This window comes from Cyclopterus lumpus, chromosome 22 (genome assembly GCF_009769545.1).
Source record: "Cyclopterus lumpus isolate fCycLum1 chromosome 22, fCycLum1.pri, whole genome shotgun sequence".
Lineage (NCBI taxonomy): Eukaryota > Metazoa > Chordata > Actinopteri > Perciformes > Cyclopteridae > Cyclopterus > Cyclopterus lumpus.
The window spans coordinates 11561000-11579132 of NC_046987.1; the positions used below are offsets into that span (position 1 = coordinate 11561000).

The 18133-nt window shown below is 44.9% G+C and overlaps 2 protein-coding genes across 4 annotated transcripts in view; one reads left to right on the top strand and one right to left on the bottom strand.

Moving 5' to 3' along the window:
• The window catches only part of mnat1 (MNAT1 component of CDK activating kinase), a 31631-nt gene extending 16827 nt beyond the window's left edge, over nucleotides 1-14804 (top strand). The window contains exons 7-9 of one of the 3 annotated variants that reach the window (XM_034562935.1): nucleotides 2401-2522; nucleotides 7250-7397; nucleotides 14504-14609. In XM_034562935.1, coding sequence (XP_034418826.1) covers nucleotides 2401-2522; nucleotides 7250-7364 — 237 coding nt within the window. In that variant the 3' untranslated portion in view covers nucleotides 7365-7397; nucleotides 14504-14609. Of the gene's footprint in view, nucleotides 1-2400; nucleotides 2523-7249; nucleotides 7398-11545; nucleotides 12370-14503 lie in introns of those variants that run through there. The other 2 variants (XM_034562934.1, XM_034562936.1) reach the window with 2 other exon arrangements.
• trmt5 (tRNA methyltransferase 5) lies at nucleotides 14804-18108 on the bottom strand. The gene is made up of 5 exons (XM_034562931.1): nucleotides 18070-18108; nucleotides 17324-17922; nucleotides 16488-16612; nucleotides 15752-16391; nucleotides 14804-15095 (listed from the first exon to the last, which is right to left on the bottom strand). The coding sequence occupies exons 1-5, from the start codon at nucleotides 18075-18077 to the stop codon at nucleotides 15028-15030; spliced, it is 1440 nt and encodes a 479-aa protein (XP_034418822.1). The 5' UTR covers nucleotides 18078-18108; the 3' UTR covers nucleotides 14804-15027.
• Between the last annotated feature and the right edge of the window lie 25 nt (nucleotides 18109-18133).

Consider the following 18133-nt stretch of genomic DNA (forward strand, 5'->3'; position numbering starts at 1 on the left):
CTGCCAGTTTTCAAGGTGCCCTTGTAGAGGAATGCAACAGACATTTGTGGGGGTTGGCTCTGTTCTGTCTGTCGCTCAAAAATCTGATTTATTGCTCTTTAGCTATCGGCAACTCAATTTGCCTCTCCTACTCTAGTTTTCTTCTTCTTCCCCCTCCACCCCGTCTTCCCAGTGCGTCTCTGTGATTGGCGCAGTAGAGGAGTTAAACAGTGCTGAAAGTCTGAAACAAGATGGATGGAGGGACTGAAGGAGTGCAGAAGTGAGGGAGAGTAACTGGGTTTGGGTAGGTTGGTCTGGGTTTCATTAGCCTGTGGTAGGGCTCCACTGTTGGATGAATGGATGGGACTGTAGAAGGGATCACTGGCACCTTGGGGTTAAAGGTTGAATGAAAGCCATAGAGAAGTGTGTGTGTGTGTGTGTGTGTGTGTGTGTGTGTGTGTGTGTGTGTGTGTGTGTGTGTGTGTGTGTGTGTGTGTGTGTGTGTGTGTGTGTGTGTGTGTGTGTGTGTGTGTGTGTGTGTGTGTGTGTGTGTGTGTGTGTGTGTGTGTGTGTGTGTGTGTGTGTGTGTGTGTGTGTGTGTGTGTGTGTGTGTGTGTGTGTGTGTGTGTGTGTGTGTGTGTGTGTGTGTGCGCAACAATCTAAGGCATTTAAATAGTGGGCTAAAATAAAATCTGATTATGGGTCCATTATTTGATTAGGTTTTGTGTTTTCTTCCTATTATTTTGCATTATAGTAAGTGACCCAACATGGATACATGCCACATGTTGGCATCCCTTACAGTCAAAGAGCAAAAGTTTAATGTGACTGATGTGATTTGATTTATTATATAAAAAGAAATCAATCAATCATGGAAAAGATGATACTTATTTGTATAGTTAGTTATTTCAGAAACAGTAGTTTTAAGTGTATTTCACCAAAACACTTTTGTTCTGTTTTGAGTGATGTTCTGCCACCTGCATGTATAAACCCCCGTTGAATGCAACAGGTTCAGGCTTGTTCTGTTAAGAAAGTTGAATCCCATTCTGGGAAACGGGACTGGAGGATATGGATAAAATCCTGTATCAGTCTGTCATTTTATATTGTGATATATCCTGATGTAGTATATTTTCTGTGAAAAAGCAACTAAATAGCTGTTTATGAATAAGATACGTCGACAGGAGTCTCTTTTCTTTTCTTAGTATAGTGAATTAAATATCTGACATCACTAACAACATTTATACTGTCTAACGGTATTTATTTTCATATTACCCCAACCTACTGGGAAATTAAGGAAACTAAAGTAGTTGATGATCATGTTAAAGAAAAGTGTAGAAAAATAAATCCTGCATTTCTTTAACTCTAGATGTTGCTGTATAAAGTTTTATGAATACAGTATACATTTTCTGTGTGTGGTTATTGTTTTGTCTATCTTACACACTGGCCTGGTTAAAACAATTACCACCATGTGTTTGGCTCAGAAACTCCTGTCTCCATTGCTGTTTAAGTGTTCATCATTTGGTGCTATTGTAACTTCTAGCTCAGGTGTGTGTGTGTGTGTGTGTGTGTTCGCATGGGCCAAAGCATGTGTGAGGGCAGGCAGTCTGAGGCCGCGGGGCACATGTTATTCGTTTAGTTTGGTTTTCATCAGCTCCCCTCTGTGTTCTGTTGTTTACACTCCCCCACTACTCTTTTCTTTGCTTTCTCTCTTATCTTTTTATCTCTCCTTTGTCTGTGAGTTTGTTTGCTACACTCTAAAATAGTAATTGTTTGTTTAGACATCATCTTTTTAATTCCAGGCTTGTTTCATGAGTCTGGCTCATCTTCTGAGTCTCATTACTTTAATGCTGGAGAAAACAAAGTGGTCTGACGCTGTGTGGAAATTCCCCTTTGATGGCAGAGCCCCAAATCGAACAATTCTACTGTGTCCTCCAAGAAGTATCATGTTTCTCACTCCATCAGCATGGTCAAGAGCATTAGGAACTGGAGTAGCCCGACTGAAATCTCAACTTTGAGTACTTACGGCTTGAAGGGGTTTTATAAAACAGACTAGTTTTCTCAGCTTGACACTACAGGTCTAATTGACTGTAGAAGACACAGCAATTAAATATTTTTGTTGAATCTTGAGGATTTGCTTAATTTCATAATACACGAGTAGACAACAAAACTAGACATACTCAGTCATTGTTCCAGCAGCGCCCGGGGAAAGGGAAAATGTTGTTAGACAAAACTCCTATTGCAAAACCAGTTAGTCAAGAACTGGTGGTTGCTAATGCTGCAGTTTGATTGGCATTACGCCTTTTCCTGTTTGTGTCATCATAATTGTTTCATAGCTGTAGTTTCCAGGGTTGCACTGCATACTTACTGAGACAATGAAGACTATTGTCCTGTGTTGAATGTTGTCTCACTGTTTGTTTTTTTCAGCATCAGACGGTGTCTCTTCAGCCTCCTCCCAAGATAGAGGAAGTTCTGTACCACTACAAGCCCCTTCAAGTTGTGACATACGGACCCCCAGTGCCTGAACTGGAGCAGCTGGGCAGACTTGGGTACAAACATATTTACACACTCACACATCGGCCCAGCCAGGGACTGACTTATGATTATTTTGTACCTTTTTAGATAAGCAGAGTTGTCAAGTTTAATGATTTAAGAAAAACAATGGGTCCATAATTTCCTCAAAAGTTCTTTGTAAGTTTAATAGAAATAACTATGTAATTAGGTGCCAAATAGGCTGTCAGAAATCTAGAGACACTTGATTTCCAGTGAGATTTCCTTAAAAACAGATTTGAGTAAAAGTTCAGCTGACTGCCATGCACTTACTTATAATAGCAGCTAATTGTAATTCATTATTTAAAAATATACCAACTGAATACTGTCTCAATATTGCTTATCTTATCTTATGATTGATGCCAAATTAAAATGTTCTTTCCAAGGACCAACCTATCAATTTGCAGTTATATTCTACGATCTTTTGGTAATATAAAGTGTTTCTGATTACACTTCAATTCTACTTAAGTTTTTTTTATATTCTGCACATCGCTACTGTACTGCTAGTGTATTGTTAAAGTTTTTGGTGTTGAGTTAGAGAGCTGCTAGAGAGTCAGTCTGCTTGGAAAGCCTGGCTTGTCTTATTTGACTCTCCTCTGATTAACTGGGAGAGTGAAAGCAAATGAGGAGGAGGAGGGCTGGGAGAGTGAGAGAGGGAGTAACAACCATATCCCTGCCACAAGCCACCACAGTGCCTCTGTAGGAGTGTCCATTAACACACACAGGAAGTGCTTTCCCAGACGGCCCCTTCGGTCAAATCAATCCACAACGCCATAGGTCCAGTCTTTGCCGAATGTAAGCTATCCATCAGACAGCCCAGCACCCAGCCATCTGCACTGCAACTGGCTGGCACTAAAGGCTGCCCACACACTGAGAGCGGGCTGCTTTTATTAGGTGACAGGAGCAAAACGGGGTCATGTTCTTTTTGGGCAACCTCATTGACTTTCAGCCCTGCTTCACCCTGACAATAACCTTCATTTGGCTGAGAGGTGCAGATTTGTACATATTGTCAGCATGTTATGTGTTTTCTAGTTTATTCTTCTGTATTCTTTCGACAAACGCTGCTATTGACTTTTGTTGCACAATCACATTGACCTAATTACCTGTAAAATCAACTACTTAAGGTGAAACTTTTTCCTTAAAGGTTTGTGGGTGAGTTTAAGCAGAATAACTGGTACTTATTTACATTATGTATTCAGTGAAGTGCTGAGGTCCTTCTTCTTTTGGCCAGGCTGATCAATATGCAGATGAAACGCATCTCACAATTTTTGCCGCATGCTGGAGCTCAGAGGAGGAGGAGGGAGGAAGAGGAGGGAGGGCCTGGAGTCAGCAGTTCAGGGGTCCAGGAGGACCGATGCTGGATAGAAAGGGCTCTGCCATAGAGATAAATGAGGTTGAGTTCAGTGAGGAACGCCAGTCCCACTGGTGCAGGCCGCAGGCAGCAACACAGTCAGGATCATTCAGACAAACCACAACTCCCAAGATGCAAGGTGCTGTTAAGTAAAAGCCAGGAATTGTGCTGACACTTGTGCGCAGTTGGCAGTTTGTGATTCAGCTAAGTTTGAGGTTTTATGCTTGCAAACTCGGAAGTGCGTAGACGATCAAGCTTGCACATACACATCATCTGGTGTCCCTTAACCCCGCTAAACATTTTGTGTCATACACACTCACTCTCACCCCTGTTATTGCAGTCCCAGGTGTGTGTGTGTGTGTGTGTGTGTGTGTGTGTGTGTGTGTGTGTGTGTGTGTGTGTGTGTGTGTGTGTGTGTGTGTGTGTGTGTGTGTGTGTGTGTGTGTGTGTGTGTGTGTGTGTGTGTGTGTGTGTGTGTGTGTGTGTGTGTGTGTGTGTGTGTGTGTGTGTGTGTGTGTGTGTGTGTGTGTGTGTGTGTGTGTGTGTGTGTGTGTGTGTGAATGCAGACAGCGTTGAGAGGGTGAAAAGTGAGTCCCCAGTGTAAAGCCTTGGACTACAGCTCCAGTCCTATGACCTGTGAAGGGAATATGCTTGATTGTACGAGGAGATATGGATGTGCCTGAGTGTGGATGAGGTGAAAGGGGCTGTGAGGGGGCAGGTACTTATTTTAAAACATGGCTGTTTGTCTTGGTCAAGGCCTACGGTGACAGCAGCACCGCTGGTGATTTGTCTTGGACACAGCCATCAAGAGAGACTGGAGAGTTGAGCTCACACACCCCCCTCCCCGGTGGCCCCGGGGCCTCTGGGGCTGGTGTGTTGCACAGGATGTCCAGTCAACACAGGACTCACTGGAGCCGTGTTTTTTTTCAACTCGTTCTTTTCTTTCACGCCGCTCCTTTCCCTCTGTCACAGTGTCTGTGTCTTTTTCGCCTTGTCCCTTTGCCCCCAAAAAACCGCAGGAGTGCTGCACGGCTGCCAGGAAAAAGATGGTCCACGCCTCTTTCACTGTCTCTCCCTCTCTGTCAGCTGTACCTGAATAAATATGGGCTGAGCTGAGCTCTTCTATTAAAGACAGCTGCCTCAATACTGGCGCAGAGGAAAGGCTGCATGTTCAGGCTACAGAGGCCTCCAAAAGTGTCCATTCAGCTTACACCTCAACATCAACCCCCCTTCACACACACACACACACACATACGTAACCAAACGCTCCTCCCCTGATGTGCATAGGTGCATGTGATTTGCCACAGAGGCTAGGACTCCTACTGTGTGAGGTATCTATAATGGCAATACAGTGCTGTCCATCTCATTGACTGGCACAGACCCAGAACCATGCGTGAGCCATGATAGTTAAGAGTAGGCTATGAATGTAGTATTACAGCCTGTACTCCGAATATACCGCCATGGCTCCTTGCTTTTATGTTGAACAGTAAAACCCTCTAATAAACAAAATCAAAGTGAAGTAAATATGGCTTTGGAGACGCAAACGGAAACATATGATGTTTACGTTGACATGGCTGTGATATGAATCCCAGCAGCCAGAGACTGAAGCAGTAGCTGTTTTAACTCACGCGGACCCTGCGCCTGCTAACGGACATCACCCAAATGGAAGCACATCAAAATATACAGCACCAATTCAGACGTGCCTGCATTATAGATAAAATAAGTAAGTTTCTGTACATGAGCTCACCTAGACACATGCTGACGACCTGAAAGAAAAAGTTACGTCCTGTTTTCAGTTTGTGTGTGTGTGTGTGTGTGTGTGTGTGTGTGTGTGTGTGTGTGTGTGTGTGTGTGTGTGTGTGTGTGTGTGTGTGTGTGTGTGTGTGTGTGTGTGTGTGTGTGTGTGTGTGTGTGTGTGTGTGTGTGTGTGTGTGTGTGTGTGTGTGTGTGTGTGTGTGTGTGTGTGTGTGTGTGTGTGTGTGTGTGTGTGTGTGTGTGTGGATGAGCATCTGGGTCTGAGTTTGTGCTCTACAAGAATACTGTTAAAGCTCTGCGTGGGCGATGAAAGACTGACTGGGATCTTGGACAAGGACAAATCATATGGGGGGAAAAAAAGAGGGGAAAGAGAAATTGGTTGCGGAGCGTTGAAAAATTTGACTCAAACCTCAAGTGCTGACAATGAAAGCTAGCCAGAACAGTTGTTTGTGTTGGCACAGGTCGCCCTGAAATTAGCCCATCTCTTTCTGACAGAGGTTGCTCAATGTGCTTCGCCAAATGCCAGTGTGTATAATATTATGAAGTTTTGCCTCCTCCCCCATACGCATTGCTTTCTATAATTGGTGGAAAAAGTGAGGTTTTCTTGGGAGGGCTTGTCAAGCATCCATCTCTTGTCGGTGGGGTGAAGGGGAGCAGCTGAATGAGCAGAGTGTTTAGTCTGTAGCTGTTCTCCTGGGGTTACACTTCTCTGCACAAGGAAGTAGTCCTCAGAACACTTTCTCTCACCAAAACAGACAATTTGTGACTAGCTGACGGGTTAGATAGCAATGGATAGACTTCCTTGACTGTTTTTTTTTCATAAACACAGAGGACAACGAACAGTTTTCTTCCTCTGGAAACTGCCCACAAGTCTTCATTTAATGTAACTCAGTCTTTTTATGGACATATGTACATACACATGGACACACGGAAGAAGCTAAATTACTTGTGTACACATACATAGACCAACTTCATTTAACATGTGCTTAAAGGACGCCTGCTCACTGTTCTGGTTGGGAGCCAAGGGTTAATGGGTCTCTGAGTGATGCTCTCCTCATGCCTGTGTTCTTTAGCTTTCCAAGCATCCCTTGGCGTCTGCGTGTTTATGTGAATGGTGTGTATCTGTTAGTTAGTTTGTTTGTGTGTTGGCTTATACTGCATGTTAAGTGCTTTGGTGGGAGGGAGATATCCAGAATAGTCAGTGGTGCCATCATAGCCCTCAGTTCCTGGCATCCGGCTTTGCTAGCCTCTTCCCGCCTGGTTGGCCTGACTCCAGGTCTGAGCTCTTCATCTTTCCAGCTCTGGCCTTGCTGGACAAGAGCACTACCAGTGACCCTGAATTTGGCTCACGGAGTTAGCAGGACCACTAGATATGCTCCATAGAGTACTCCTGAATCCATTTCTGCCATCACTAAATTGGAGTAAATGAGGTTTAAATAGCATACAAGTCATTATTTCCTTCCCCTTGTTTCCCCTTTCTAACTCTGTGATGAAAGTGCAAGTCATCTATTATATTCTTCTTTTTCACTCAATATGCAGAGAACAGCCTCTCCAGAGGAATTTCTATCAACGGCCATGAATAGCTTTTCCACGTTATTTCAGGTTCTCTGATCCCTGCAGGGCGCACATCCATCTGATGGGCCTGACGGGGCTGGAAGTGCCGGGGGGGGGTCAGAGGTCCCTGACCACGGGAGACCTAAGGTTCAGCACTGGGACGTCAGAGTGCCGAGACTGACGAGAGCAGAATGATGGCACCTTGGAGAGACGGGTCTTGTATTCTTGGTCTTAAATAGTCATGCACTCACACACTCTCTCTCACACAAACACAGCGTTGATGCTTAAGTTATGAGCTGGAGACTGAGGCGCCAGTTAGCATGACCTCAAATGAGACTCCCTCAAGAGCAGTCTGCTTTGATCTGCTTTTACTACTATTATTGTCTCAGGGCACATATTTTGCATTCATTCAGCCAAATTAAAATATTCTGTGACGTTGCCAAATGGTTCCATTTATGGAAACAATAGTTTATTTGGCTCTTGCAAAAGAGGGGGGGGGGCTTCCTCAAATACTCTGGGGTTGCCACCATAACCAAGAACTAAAGCTGAACTTATCTGAAGAAATCTGATATCCTACTTTCTTCCAATAATACATACTTATCGCACATGCCATTGTCTTGTCTTACTAGATCCAGCATGGCCAATAACTATAGACTTCAGTGCAGTGCTTCCCTGGCAATTTAAGTGTTTCCATTGCTTAGATCTAAAAGCTTGAATGCAGCCGCGGGGCTCTCAGATTGAACATTTGCATAACCAAAGGAGAGTGCAAGCACAATGAAACTGGAGGTTCAAGCGCTGCTATTTGACTTGCAAACTTGTCTGTGTCAACACAAGGCTCCATCTTCATTCGCGGCATATAGCCACCACCTTGCTTTCATACTCCGCTTCTTGTACAGTAGGTGCTTACTCTCTTCGTTACTAACTAGATCAGAGACAGAGTGGAGCGTGGCCACTGTCCGACTCCCCACCAGCCCCCACCCAGGCCATTATCCTGTCTGTCTTAGTAAACAGACCATTAACAGACAGAGCTGGTGGAGGCCAGATCACTATTGTTTTCCCTCCCCATAGATTTGTGCAAATATTGATCTTCTCTTTAAGTATGCTTCAAAATAAGCATGCGCTGTAGTTGACTGGAGGCTTTTTACTCGTGGCTGAGTCATTTCTGACCCAAAGAGCGGGTGGGAACAAAGGGAACATTACAGTATGATAGAGCGGGAGAAACATTTGCCTTGTGTGTATTCTGGTCATCTGAAAGAGGTCTGCTTTTAGTGTTATTGTTTTCCCTCTGTGGGCTGTGTGCCAGACAGACCAGCAGTCTCCTCCCAAGATGAACAGGCCAGACCAGGCCAATGCCTGCGAAGGAGACACCAGCCGTCAGGGAACTCCGAGTAAAACCGCGTTCTTGCCTCCATGTTTATTTGTGTCACGGCCGTAAGGCGACAGTGATGACCCCGTCACCCAGCGCAGGGTGAGGTGATGTCTCCTGGCTATTTTAACACACACTGATCTGTGTAGAGGTTTGTAAAGCGATCGCATGCTTTCTAGAGTTGCATGCTTTGATTTTGAGCATTGATGGTGCTCATGACTCCATACTTTGTGTGTTATTCACACAAACACCAACAGACCTGCACTCTGTGGCTCTCTCCTGCTCATCACCCCTGGGGCAAAGGGCCCGGCAATGTACAGGGGGATTAGCTGGCTCATTTTCCCCTCTTAAGAGCTGGAGAAAGAAAACAAACTCCTGTCTTGTGGGGCTTGGCTGCAGGGACTTGCCACTCATGGTAGGAGGTGCTTCTCCACTATGATGTATGAATTATCCCCCTCCCCCTGCTGTACCTTTCCCTTCTTTTTTGTGTTCCTTCATCCCCCTTTCTTTGCTCTTTTCCCATCTTTCTCCCTAATTGAAATCTTCTTTGCATCTCCTCAGTGCTTGAGGTGCTTCAGTAACAGATACCTGTGGAGGCGACCCACCCCCACGGGAAAACTCTTTTCTTCCTCTCTGTATTGGTGCTCTATTCCCAGAATGTTACATTTAACTATCAATGCTCCTTTGCTGTGTATGTATGGGTGTGCCTTGTGCCAGCAGCCATTCACTGAACAGCATATGTTCTTCCATCGTTTATGGCGCCATTTGGCTTATGATGACACTGATGTCATGTCATGTCCTCCCTCTTCAGTCTGGTCGCCCCCCCCCCCCCCCCCCCCCCCCCCCCCCCCCCCCCCCCCCCCTTCCTCTAAGCTCTCCAGGGGGCAGAGTTATCAAGTAGCAGCTCAGGAGACGAAAGAAAGATGCTCTCTGTATCTAGTGGCTAGCGGGATGTGTGATGCTTCTACAAGCCCTTCGGGTGCTGCGGTTAGGTGTGAGGGCAGTGGCCCAGCCAGTCAGCCAACCTCTACTGCCCCCATCAGGTCAGACAGAGGAGGTGCAAGGCCAACGCATGAGAGCCCTGGATGAGTCAAGACAGGTGACACTTGGAGCAGGAAGTGAAGTTTGGGCACAAGAAGCACAATAGGCATTTATCGAGGGCACCTCCACAATGGTATCTGTTCTTAGACACAAAACAAGTGTACCACTTGGTCTTTATTACTGATGCCAACAAGCTGCCTTCTTGAAGACAGCTCACAGGTTGTCAGTCACTCTGCATGAGAATTTATTTCTATAAGCGTTAATGTCAAGTGTCACCCAAAGCTTCTGTTAACACTCTAAACATGTTCTCCCCTTAACTAACACCCGCCTCCCTCACCTCGTCTCTTATGGGACTCAGAGAGGCAGACTCAGTCCGTCCGTGGTGATGATAAGACACACGATAAGGGATAAGGGGTCTGTAGGCTTGTGAGGATATGGTGTAACCGTATTGAGCCCCCCTCAGACGCACTCACATTCAACTTGAGATAATCGGATGGACAGTGGGTAGGCTGATGGCTGAGGATCTGTCTCACACACTTGCACGTCCCAGAGGAAGCTGCATTCAATGGAAAAAAAGAGTGACCTATGACCTATGGTGATGAAAGATGTCTGTTGACAGATATAGTATACCTGTGAGAGCCCTCTGTGTTTGGCTTGTCTGCGGGGGTTTTGTTTCTGGACTGCAGCCTGGACCAATTCACACGTTCCCCACTGGTAGAATTCTGCTCCATCGGTTCGCTGTCGGTACCGATAGAAACAGCACTGCCCTTAGAAAAACATGTATTCGAACACATGTGAATTGTGTATCCACACACATGGAGGAATAAGCACACATCGCACATATACACAATGCGCTCAGTGTGCTGTGTCTCTCACAGGGGTACATTTTCTCTCAGGGCAGAGTGTAGAAAGGAGGGGCAGATGGGGCAGCAGTGCTGTGAGTGAAACCGGAGCTGCCTGAGGAATGCAGGGGGTGTTTTTGGAGGACTGGAGTGGAGTTTGGGGGGTAAAGGGGGGTTGACTTAAGGGGTAGGATGGGTGATTAGGGGGTGACAGCTGAGTGCTGACCCCTCTATAATGACAAATCATCTGGCAGGTGTGTGGCTCTGCACCCCCCTTCCCCCTGCTCCAGCCCCCTTCATTTCCAGGCCAGGAATCCTCAACCGCTGCCGCAGCAGAGCGCTAAAGGAAGACTTCCGGACATTCGCACTGCCATCCAGCAGCCTCATGACTGGCCTTCCCTGTGCTTGTCAGCTGCCCTCTTTGTGCACGGAAACACACCAGTTCAAGCTCCTTCACTTTGATAAACATAGCTAATGAGGCTTCAGTCCTTGGGATGGTCTCAGGTAGGGCAGGTTTTATTGATTTTTCTTTGTAGATTTTTCTGTCCAAATTTGATTGAACAGAATACATAGTTTATCTCGCCAACTCAGCGTAATCTGTTTGGGTCATGACTCATGCTGACGACAAGCTGAATTAAAAAAGGCCTCATTATTTATGAAGTGAAAGCAAATGCTGGTCCTGAATCAGTGAGGGTGCTGTGAAAGTGAAATCTCCAGGAAAAATTAAAGAACAGCCGGACTTATAAATTTCTCTCTGATTCTTTCAGAAAACCCCATTCATACAGATATTGCCTCAAGTTTCTGTTGGAGCTATTTTAGCTTGAGTTTATCTTCTTTGAACTATTAAGTCTTTATGTATGAAAGCAGCCAAACCACAAACGGTAATTCTACAGTGAGCGCTCCATTGTCCTGTGCGTCTGTTCTGTGGTTTGTACGTTGATTAAGTGTCTTCTTGCTGAAATAACCATTGTAGCATTACAGGCCTCTTTTCTTTTCCATCAAGCCCGGGCTTCCTCAGCTCTTCTTAATCCAACTCAAGCCAACACATGGAGTCTAGACAAGAGGCCCAACACAGCCTGCGCCTCCGTCTGATATTGGCTGTTTTCCCTCCAGAGTCCCAACCTCGGTGCCATTTCCCTGAAGAACCCAAACACCCTCCGTTCCGCTGCAGCGTCGTCGATCTAAACACAAAGAGAAGCCACACATTCCCAGCTGGAAATCAAGCAGAACCCCACCGGAACATTTTGCCACTTATCTTTTCACTTTGAATTAGAGATGCGGCTGTGCAGCGTTTTCCAGTCAGCCGGAGTGGGGAATACTTCCAGGGACCCGTCAGGGAAATCTTCTGACCGTTATTAGCATTAGCAGGAGACATTGCCCAGGTATTCAGACTTCCAGACCCAAGTGGAAAAATGCTGTTGGCCAACTTGGCTCTGAACAGTTTTGATCCACATGGTTTTTGAAAGAAATGGGGTTACAGTAGATGCTATGAGTAGAGTCTGTAAAATAATGCAAGCTCTTTAACATCTATTATGCTTTTAATAATTAAAAATCTAAATTTCACACTCGTGCTGAGATGTTCATCTGAGAAAAAAAACCTAGCAAAACATATATCACTCCTTTTGAGTGTGTATACTAATGGTAAAACTCCTGTGATATTCCCTTGTGGCAATTGCAGTCTGACACGCACACTGTCATACTGTGTCATTCAGTTGTCTTCATCACCTGCACTCGTCTTTTCCCACTCCCCCCAAGCGACATAATGGGCCAGTCCAAAGTGACCCATATTTACCCAATAATACGAAGCTTTGAAAAGACCCATATCGAGTTGCAGCTAATGCTCCAGTGAGGCCCGGAGAGTGAAAGATGTTACCGGCCGACACGGCTTGGGTTTCACGGCCCTGCGAACAAAAGGCAGTCCAGTCCTCAGAGAGAGAGAGGAAATTGGGGGGGAGGGGGGGGGGGGGGGCGTGAAGACTGAGTGCTCACTGAAACGGTAGCGTCGGAGGGTCTCGAAGCGTCCGTTTCAGAGCGGTATAGTTTGTGTGTGTGTGTTGTATCTTGTTTTATGATTGAAGGCTGTGTAAAGAGTCTCCCTGTTTTTGTAGGCAAGTGTTTTTAATGCATTTCACGTTGTTGCACGTATTAGGTGTTGTCAGTCCCCTCTTAATGTTTCAGCATTGTCAAGTACAGTCATGTGAAAAGAGTCGAGTTTATCTTTCAGCTTCCGCTACAGCCGGCCATGTGTATGTACATGTATGCTGCTGGCCTTTACAGGAAGATGTGGATACGGCCGCTGAGTTAATGGAGCAGAACTGAACTAACCTCGGGTGTTAGGGGTGAACAGAGGGCAGACAGGGTTGGTTTAAGGGAAGAGGGTTTGTGATGATGATACCCAAAGGTGATTTCACCTCATATCCTCCCTCCTCTTTCTACTTCCCACCCCTCCACCACTCCCTTCCTCTCCCCTCTCCTTCATGTTCTCTTTTTTCTCTCTCTCTCTCCCTCTCTCCTTAGGGGCAGGCAGGTATAAAGTTACACAGAGCTCTCAGCTTTCTTGGAAGGAATGACCACATGAGTAGCTTGGGGATTAGATTAGCAGGAAGAGCAGACTTAGCCGGGCTGTAAATAGCCCACTTTTTTCACCATTAAAAAAGCCCAGTACAATATAATCAATAGATAGCACTCATCTGATGCAGGAAGCCATATGAGAAGACCTCCCTCAAGTGCTCTGAAGGACAGGCTACAGCAGCTTGGGCCTAATGAAGTTATTATTAATCACTGGTCCTCCTGTTTTGAACTTGTGTGTTGTTTCTCTAGTGGGTGATGAGTGGCCTTTGTGTGCGAGACCTGATTGACATCTCTTGCTGCCCTTACTCTCACTTTCACTGTCTATTGTAAGACAAGACGAGGTCATCTCGCGTGAATGTTTGACTTTTATGTGTTTGTGCCACAGGCATGCTAGCGAATATGTTTCAGCTTTTATTTTCAGTGAAGGATTTATTGTGAAGAAAGCAGAAATCATAAAACACCAAGGCAAAATATGATCTATTGAGCGTGTCGTCTCACCAACGCCTTTTTTCTCCCTGTCCATCACTCTCTCTCTCTCTCTCTCTCTCTCTCTCACACACACACACACACACACACACACACACACACACACACACACACACACACACACACACACACACACACACACACACACACACAGAGGTGTTATGTTACTCTGTAAAGCAGCTAGAATGGGCACAGAAATCACACAGGCCTGTCTGTGCTCTTGATTCCCGTTTCTCTTTGAAGTTTCTCCGGCTCACAGGAACAGGGGCCACAAAGCCAGACTCGTGTGAGGGCTTTAGCCCTCTCTGCCAGGATTCTGATTTCTACAGGGTGGGAGGTGTAGGGGGAGACCGTATTGACAGGCAAGGCTACGTGTTGTCTCAGTTGCTCGAGGACTTTGCTTTTTTAGCTTTGTAGTAAAGATGCTACGAGAGAGCAGCACAGAACATGTGTGCAGGTTTCTCCCCGATTGACGGCACAAAACAGTGGAGGAAGGATTAGAGTGGGTGGGGACACAGGTCAATCCCCCCTATATTCACACACACAACTCATGAGTAGAGGGGCATCTATCGCTGTGGGGACAAGTCGTGGAGAATAAATTAACAGCTCGACTGTTTTTCTGTCTGTGCATGAATGTGAAAATAAACAGTGACTTTTGGCTTTCCTTAAGAACCCAAAAAGGGGCTTTGGCAGGATACATCTGTAAGCACTTAAAAAATAAAAGACACCCATAATACTTTAATAGAGCCATGTTGGAGAGGCTTTTAGGCACAAGGTGATCCAGTGTTAGTGTATGGGTATGTCTGTCTTCGTTGATCTCATCAAAGGGCCAAAGGGTCGCGGAGAGCCAGAAAAAATAACTTCAAGTGTGGATTTAATGAAGAATAAACTTACACTCAAGTTACACTTACAGGAACTACTTTTTGAAAGCAGCTCTCGGGGCTGCCAGTCAGTCACAATGTTTACAAAATACCTCACTGCTGTTACTGACCAGGGCTCTCTGTGTGTTCTCAGGTATCTGAACCACGTGCGGGCTGCCATGCCTCAGGACACAGCTGGAGGATACACCTCAGCTTTGGCATGTCATCGAGCTATTCAGGATGCTTTCAGTGGGCTGTTCCCTCTGAAACGCTGAGCACATGCAGAGCTGGTTAGAAATGTGACTAAAAAGGACAATAAAAGCCACACCACTACCATTAAGGAGAGAGGGCAAACGCTGCTGTGGTAGATGGTGCTATGACAGATTTTTGATCACGGTGTATATTACTTTTTATATTCATTTTATATTTAAATAAATCACAATGAACAATGAAAAGCTCAATCATTTTTTTTTTATTTACTTAAAAGTGAAACAACTTAAGACTCATGACCAAGCTTTGAATAATAGTAGTTATAATACATTCTAGTATGAACAAAGAGATGTCGTGATTTCTTATGAAAGGATGCAATGTCATCTATTTCAAAAACCTCTTGAACTCAGTTTGTGAAAAAAAGAAAACAACTCGACTCAAATGTTCCCTTATATTAGTGATTCATTATCATGATTGAGTCGAATCTGTAGCTTCTTCACACTTTTGTCTCTTTGGAGCTGGTTCTGCTGAAGGCTCTGTGGAGAAACAAAATGTTTTTAATTTAATGGGGTCAACCTTTATTGTCCAAAATTTAAACAATAGCCTTTGGCCCATCTGTCAGTACATTAAAACATGCAAATACAGCGACAGCTTGACTATTCTTACGGTACGGCTGCAAATAAAGATTATTCATTTAATGTAAATCAGAAACAGGTTTATTTATATATTATAGTAGGGATTCACATACAAAAAAATCATCTTTGCATTCTGATAGTAATTTATCCAAAAGATGTATATCTTCAGTTTACTTTTATGTCAGGTGACAAAACATTTGAGAAGCTGGAAACAGATCATTTTGGCAATTTTTGCTTGAAAATGTACTAACATTTGTTAAGCTCTTTTAAAAGCAATGAAATATACTACACAAAGATTAGGCAGTCTGATTAAACTTGAATTTATAAGAACTGAGCAACACTATTATCTGTAGGATAAGTTATTTCTTATACAGAGTATGTTTTATTAAAGTTTAGCCTCTCATGCTTTGAGAACTGAGGATGTGAAGTTTCCTCTGTAATTATGTTTCCAGAGAGCTCCCACTGGCTTCTACTATATATAGTATTAATGTTTTTGTTTGAATATTTTCCCTGAAGTTATCATTAAATTCCTCACTGTTTCATGGATTAACTCTCACCTGTCTGTTCCTGATCACCGCTGAAGAGGACCTCTTTCGGGACTGTGAAACTCACACACATCATATCTTTGTTGGGTGCTACGTTCCGCACAAAATGCACAGAACATCGGTCCTTCAGGGGGAACCCGAGGCTGTGGGAAGCCCTATCCGCCACATCCGCCTCAGGGTGGTCATCTTTAGAGAAGCCGTAGCAGTGCACAGTGGGTAGGTTCTCATCACAGGAAGGCTCCTGGTGCAATAGGCCTCTGAATGCATCCAGGAAGTCCAGAGCCAAGGCAGGCAGGTTCATCACTACATGAACACCGGCTCTTCCCTTGAGCAGCGCGGGAAGCTCCTGTTTCACGGGCCCCTGGATGAACGCTCTGCCGTCCAAGTTGAAGGTTCTGACTTTCTTCTCCACCTTGTTGAGTTTGCAGTTGTGCTGCAGCCATCGGTGGGACTCTGGGTTGAGATCGTTGGCCAAGACATTTGCACCTGAACGGGCAGCTGGGATGGCGAAAGGTCCGACACCAGCAAACACATCAAACACAGTGTCGCCACGTTTCACGAGCTGCACCACACGCTGGTGCTCGGTGCTCAGCCGGGGATTCCAGTACACATGAGAAAAATCAAACTCGTACGTCACCCCGTTTTCTTTCACCTGCAGCACAGACCAAGATTGTATCAACCTTAAGAAAATGATCTGATGACATCTGAGAATGACTGCAATTTAAGGACACTTTTTTATTTAACCTACTTTAGCAACCATGTTCTCCTCTCCAGCTAGCATCTCCATCTTGAAGTTGCGGTAGGTGGAGTCAATCATGTTTGTCTTATTGACCACACAGGTAACACCGGGGTTTTTGTCCATGATGACTTGACCTACAATGGAAGGAGCGACAATGTTAGCAATGAATATGACTTCCTAACTCTTTTCTTTGTTAAACCATGGCCCTTTAAGTTAGGTACCAATCAGAAACGTACACATTCATAAGAATTTAAGAAAAGTAAAAACAAATCTTAAAACTTCACATGCAAAGTGTAAAACGTTTTCTGAGAAAATGTATTTAAGTGTTGATAGTTCTGATAACACATCAACATTTTTTCCTCTTGAGAATTGATTGCTCACATGACAGTAAGTCACAGTTGAAACCTGATTTAAAGCAAAGCATTGTGCATTAAAGTTATATTGAGGCACTGAAGTATGTGCTTGAGACTTGACTTGCTGGACATCTATGAGATGTATGTTCCACGGTAATAATTTTGAGAGCACACTAACAAATACCTGATTCACTCACTCACTTCTATATGGACAGGTACAAAATGAATGAAAAGCTCAATAAATGAGGGGATAAACAACAAATGTCACTAACATTAACAATTTAACATGTTTTGATTAATATGAGAAGGATGTCAATTACATGCTATTGTCTTCACAGTCTCATTTCAACATGACTGAACAATGTAAACTTCCAGAGACTTGTACACAAGGAGCCAAAATAACCATGCTATGGGCTTTCCTTTTTAATTTGTCAGACATCTCAAATTACTCATTTGTGCTGAAATCCTTGCCTTGTAACATCTGCTTCTCACCTATGAGGTTCTTGTATGGCAGCTGGTGGTCCCTCAGGTTCATGTGTGCAATGTGTCCCACCCGGCTGAACCCAGAGGTCACGTCCTGACCCTGAGGGAGCACAGCCTCCAGCACTTCTTCACTCTTCAGGTTGTGATAGGTGAGTCGCAACTCATAGTACTGCAGCTCTTCAGCGACACTGAATGACCTCAGAGCCTCGGCTTCAGCTTCACTGAAGGAGCTGGGAGAGGACACTCTGTGGGGGTCCAACAGGACTAAACGAAAGTCACTAGTCTCCTCTTTATCTTGCACCACTCTGGGCACCCCTGGGCGCTGGATGGTCGCCTTCCTCAGGCTCTTTACCACCTTGTTTAAGACCCCAGTGGGTACCCGTAGAGCTGGGACAGTAATCGTCTGTGTGAAGGCCTCTTTGTCCAGAGAGGTCATACCCCGGACCTCTGGAGGGGCACGGTATAGTTTATGCTCCATTATGGGTTTAGGAGCAAAGCCAGAATAAACGGAGCCTGGCAGTGAGGCTACAGAGCAGAAGCTGCGGTGCGCAGCGGCAGTTTTTCGATGTCCTCCAATTGGTATCGACGTAAAGACTCTGGAGAGGAGCCTGAAATGACAAAAACGTTGCGGTTATGAAGCAGAAATGTATCATAACAGTAAACTGAGTGTTATATTTAACTAAACGAAGCAACTATGTGGTAAATTAAAGGTTATTATGCTGTTATTTTCAAGAGAATCCACATTCAGAGCTCACCTCAACATCTTCCCCTAGCAGGCATGCTTGAATGGCGTCATCGGGGGTCGACCAGAGCTGGCTG

Bases quoted from the DNA above. Each gene is read 5' to 3' on its own strand.
- trmt5 (XM_034562931.1), bottom strand. The intron at 16,613-17,323 runs GTGAGAAGCAGA...CTTCCATTGTAG, and splicing joins GCCATACAAGAACCTCATAG to GTCAAGTCATCATGGACAAA. The intron at 15,096-15,751 runs GTGAGAGTTAAT...GTTTCTCCACAG, and splicing joins CGGTGATCAGGAACAGACAG to AGCCTTCAGCAGAACCAGCT.